The sequence below is a fragment of the Cynara cardunculus genome (assembly GCF_001531365.2).
Source record: "Cynara cardunculus var. scolymus isolate 2C chromosome LG 11, CcrdV1, whole genome shotgun sequence".
Lineage (NCBI taxonomy): Eukaryota > Viridiplantae > Streptophyta > Magnoliopsida > Asterales > Asteraceae > Cynara > Cynara cardunculus.
Genome location: NC_037538.1, coordinates 2485229 through 2490178, shown reverse-complemented (window position 1 = coordinate 2490178; position 4950 = coordinate 2485229). Strand labels below are relative to the sequence as shown.

The 4950-nt window shown below is 36.1% G+C and overlaps 1 protein-coding gene across 1 annotated transcript; it reads right to left on the bottom strand.

The window, feature by feature from the left end:
• Positions 1-1614: 1614 nt before the first annotated feature.
• On the bottom strand, positions 1615-4273 carry LOC112522256 (zinc finger protein WIP2-like). The gene is made up of 2 exons (XM_025131374.1): positions 3680-4273; positions 1615-2067 (listed from the first exon to the last, which is right to left on the bottom strand). Exons 1-2 carry the CDS (start codon positions 4271-4273, stop codon positions 1615-1617), a joined length of 1047 nt encoding a protein of 348 aa, XP_024987142.1.
• Between the last annotated feature and the right edge of the window lie 677 nt (positions 4274-4950).

The following is a 4950-nucleotide window of genomic DNA, read 5'->3' as shown; positions in this document are numbered from 1 at the left end:
CCTTTGGAGAGAATCGTCCAAAGTCACAAATAAGTCTTTATTTCCGGTCATGTGGTTACTACAACCACTGTCGATATACCAAACTTCATCCGGCAAATCTGCCTTTGTTTCGCAAGTGAGAAACATAGTGTCTTCAGTCTTGAAAGGCTTCTCATGCATAAATGTAGACTCCTTATTTTCTTCGGCTAGTCTTTTGCGACACCTCCCAATAGTATGTCCATACTTTTGACAATAATTACATTGAACTAATTGTGATGGAAACCTTCCTCTACTATTATTGTTCCCTCTCCATCTAGAAGATGATTCTCCTTTTTCTCTTAAACTGATATTTTCTTGCTTACGAAATGTATACCCGTCCTTTCCACGATTCAAAGTCTTTCCTTTATCCTTCCACGAATTTTTATTGATTGAAACTTGAGATCGAAAGGCTTGCTCGGTGGTTGTTGTATCAAATTGTCTCATACGAAACTCGTGAGATTTTAATGATCCCAACAAACTTTCAAGGGACAACGTAGATAAGTCCTTTGACTCTTCAATTGCAACTACTATATATTCGAATTTTCGAGGTAAACTTCGGAGTATTTTCTCCACAACTCTTTGTGTTCCCACAGTTTCACCATTCAAACGTATTTGATTCACAAGTGCGACCACCCGATTGAAGAACTCTTCAACAGATTCCGTGTCTTTCATCCTCAGCAAATCGAATTCACAACGAAGGGTTTGCAATTGAACAATCTTTACACGTTCTTCACCTCTATAGGACACGAAAAGAGTGTCCCATGCCTCTTTTGCTGAAGTTGCTGTTGAAATACGTTCAAACACGACGTCATCAACAGATTGGTAGATAAAATATAGTGCCTTCTTGTCTTTCTTTTTTAATTCCTTCAAGTCGTTCGTTTGTTGCGCCGTTAATGCACCAACATTTACAGGACTTTCAACCCCGTTCTCGATTATATTCCATAGATCTTGGGACTCATACAACACTTTCATCATTGTGCTCCACTGGTGATAATTTTTTCCAGTGAAACGTGGAAGATGGGGCTGTATATTGTTGTTATTCGTGGAGGTCATTTTCTGTCCAAATGAGATGTAGTTTTTTTTCTGTAGTTTTCTTGAACCTTGCTCTGATACCAATTTGTTGGATATAGAAAACAAACTTGCTGTTGATCGCAGTAAGAATTTGGACAGAAAAACAATGGAGAAGACTGCAGAAAATGGAACTTTGTTTATTATATTTCTGCACTGTTTTTGGAGGGAATATATCTCACAATTACAGTGACCAAATACATATATATATACAAGGCGTATGTAACCATACGTGACAGTTAATAGACAGAAACAAACTGTCATAAAACTGTTACTCCACAATAACTAACTGCACTATTTATTTTCTGAAATTATAACTTATAAAATTAACAAGGGACTCCAATATCTAAAGCGGAATTTACAAGTTCTAGATCCACAAGTCTCATGAAATCATAGATTATAAGAAGAACATATATATATATAGTAGATATATAGCAAATCAAAGTCCTTCAAAGGTGATCTTCAAAGTAATTTTTAATTAGAAACAATATTTAGTAGAGAAACTAATTAACCTCGATTCATTATTGATCACTGTAAGTGGTCGTTGTCTTGATGATCAATCTCAGAAGCAGCTTCTTCTTCTTCAAATTCAAAGCAAGATTCATCATCAATTCCATATGCTGCATGCCCATTTCCAAATGCCTTTATGTGATCTTTCAAAGACCTCTTGTGCTTGAAATCTGATCCACAGCTGCAATACCAAAGTTTCCCACAATTCTTTTCATGGGTTCGCCAATCCCCTCTCACCGCAAAGGCCTTACTGCATTTCCTGCACATGAACGGCTTGATCCCATGTTTCCTCTTGTAATGTGTCTGGAGGGTTCTGAAATCTTTGAGTGGTTTAGCCCTTGGGTGATCAATGTTGTTATGGCACCTTGGTGCACAGCAGTAGCATGGCAGCCTTAGCATGGCTGTTGGTTGTATTCCCCTTAGGGATTCTGGGCCTCTTCTATATTGAGATCCATGCCCCCACATATGCATCTGTGTATATATATATATATATATATATATATATATATATGCAATCAATCAAGCAAGAGGATTAATAAATGATGGTGGATATATATATATATATATATATATGTTAATGGCCTAGTTCCCAACTAGGAAATGCATTTATATAAGTAAAAAAGCATTAAGCAGACACAGATGGTTGACTGACTTTGGACGCGAACTGTTACCTTGAAATCGATAAACTTCAATTCATGAACATGTATGATCATGAGAAAGGTTGACCCCCACTTAAATTTTTAGGACACTGCTATTTATAGCTAAATTTATGTGTCTTCACAACTTAAATTAGTTTTACAGTGCATGAAACTTGTGTCGACACATTACATAGCATCAATCTGCAGAACTTGTTTGCTCAAATAAATTAGAAGATGCAATACATAATCTTCAAGCTAAAAATCTTCTAGATTATATATAACTTTGTAGTGCCCAAAACGTCATCAAACATTTAACTTTGTAGTATTTTTTACTAGGTCATCTTAAAGATTGTGGTTTGGGGGTTCAAATATAACTGTTTGGTCGTCCCATTCTGAAAGTTAATAGTGTTGATCAGTATTTGGACTTCTCAGAACTGAATTGAAGAATGAACTACCAAATTGTCATAGTATGTTCTCTGTAGAGCCTTCTTGGAACTGTTAGGTTCTCCATAATTAAGAGCTCCTTAATTCATACAACAACTTTCTCTAGGATATATGGTACCATAAAAAATCAATCAGAAGAAGACAAAATTGTGCTTGAACCAACATTGATCACAGTACACAAAGGACTAAAACATAATTTTGTTCTCTTCAAGTAAGTAAGAAAAGAAAATACTATATGTGGTTTGAGATGAACCTAGAAATAAAATAAGAAGCTGATCCCAACAACCGTATATACAAAAGCGGTCTTAATTATGCAGGGTTAATTTGTGGACGAGAAGTTCCATGTCGTAGACTAAAACTGTGCAACTGGTCAGAGCTATACAGACATATGATCAGAAGAAGCTTTATTTTTCTTTATTGCTGTTCTTGTTTGGACTGAAGATTATAAATGCATCGGGGTTGGAGCAGAGAGGATGAATATAACAATAAAAAGGTTGCAGTGTTGACGTAACTGCCAAAGTATTCAGGAAAGGAGAAAAAGAAAGAAACCAAACTTCAAGGAACAAAAAGCATAATGATTGTCTTGTTCAATCAGATATAAAGTAGATTTGTTTTTTCATTTAGAAGCAGTACTGCTGACCAATCTAGATCATAAATTGACCTCTAGATCGGAAGGGAATAGTACTTAACGATACTCAAGTATGACAGTTGGATCAAACTCTTGATTTTTGTTCAAAACCCCACAAAAACTTAGGAGTTGTTACCCTGATGCTACTGTAAGTAATCAAAATTTGAAAGGTGGAAAAATAGAGGGAACTAACCCTTGCTCTAAATACAGTAAAAATGAAGGAAAGATTGACAAGAATCAAGAAATGAAGTTAATTCATAATCAAGGAAAGAAGAAATTGGGCTTTCTGATTTATCTATTTTTTTTCTTTTTGAAAATTATAATAACTAGCTAGGGATGGAAATAAAGGCTCTAGAGATTTTCAGTGTAATACCTGCATGTTATTGTATCTGTTGAAGGTTTTGAAGCAAAGAGGGCAAGAGAACTGAGTTGGGCCAATCAGAATTTGAGTTGGAGTAGGGATCCAGTACTGACCCTTGTTTAGTGTGCTTGTAAGATACCCATTACTAATTGTACCTTCTTCTTCCTCCTCCTCCTTCTCCACTTGTTTATGATCGCTTTCAATATTATTATGTGTATCAGTGGAAAGTCTTGAAATTAGATCAGCTTCAGAAAAGGTGGGGCTTGGAAGCCCAAGATGTAGAGCCACAGTCACAGTCTCCTGATCATCAGAAGGCATGCTATTGGGATCAATTTCCATGGACCTGCTGGCACATGAATCATTAGTAGTATCGAAAGGGTATTCTAGATCATGGTTGAATCTTCTTGCTGGGCTTAAGCTGAGGAGAGGAAGAGCTTCTCTGAGAGGTGGAGAAGGAGGTGAGGGTTCATAGTAGCGAGAAAAAGATGCATAAGAAAAGGGAGGAGGAGGTGAAGAAGAGTACAAAGAAGACAGATGCTGAGTACTATTGAGATTGAACCATGATCCATTGAAGTGTCTTGAGTATGGTTGATGATCATTACTCATGATTCAGAAAGCCAGCAGGAAACAAGGATCAACTGGTCAATGGCTAGATAGGTTAAATTATGTAAAAAGAGATGACACACAGAGAGATATCTAGAGAGAGAATAGTGAAGATGACCAAAAAGGTGAAAAGGTAAAAGACTGAACAAGAACACCAATGGAGCTTTGTTCTTTAAAGCCCCAACATCATCTCCCTCTCACTTAGAGATGTAATTAATTGATTCTCTCTCTAGCTAGCTAGCGACCATGTTTCTTTCATGTTTAGTCACACCACAGAGAGAGCTAGTGATATCATGTCTCTCTATTTTTTTGAACTCCGAAAATAGTACTCTCCAATCTCCATTTATATTAAGCAGTACTTTGATCAACCTTGATCTTGATGATTTACTTCCTTGCAGTGATTTCATTAAGCATTCATATCGTTAATTTTTGACATACGAATTTTCTTCGCCATCATTTTTCCCTGTGTCCTTTTGAACTGCTAAAGAGTAAATTGTGCATTCAAGTAGTGATGATAATTAACTACATGTACATACACTGAGTTTCTCCAATTAATTATCATTACAGCAACCAAACTTAATTAAAATGGTATAGAGTAGACCAGTTACATGAATGATCTATATCTGTGCCTAAATCTATCGTAACTATTAGCTGAACTGAATTCATACTATACTTACTTT

What these genes read in the sequence shown, in the direction of transcription:
- LOC112522256 (XM_025131374.1), bottom strand. Translation starts at nt 4,273, where the DNA reads ATGAGTAATGATCATCAACCATACTCAAGACACTTCAATGGATCATGG. An exon ending in ACAGATACAATAACATGCAG is followed by an intron (nt 2,068 to 3,679) that starts GTATTACACTGA and finishes ATATATACACAG; the next exon opens with ATGCATATGTGGGGGCATGG.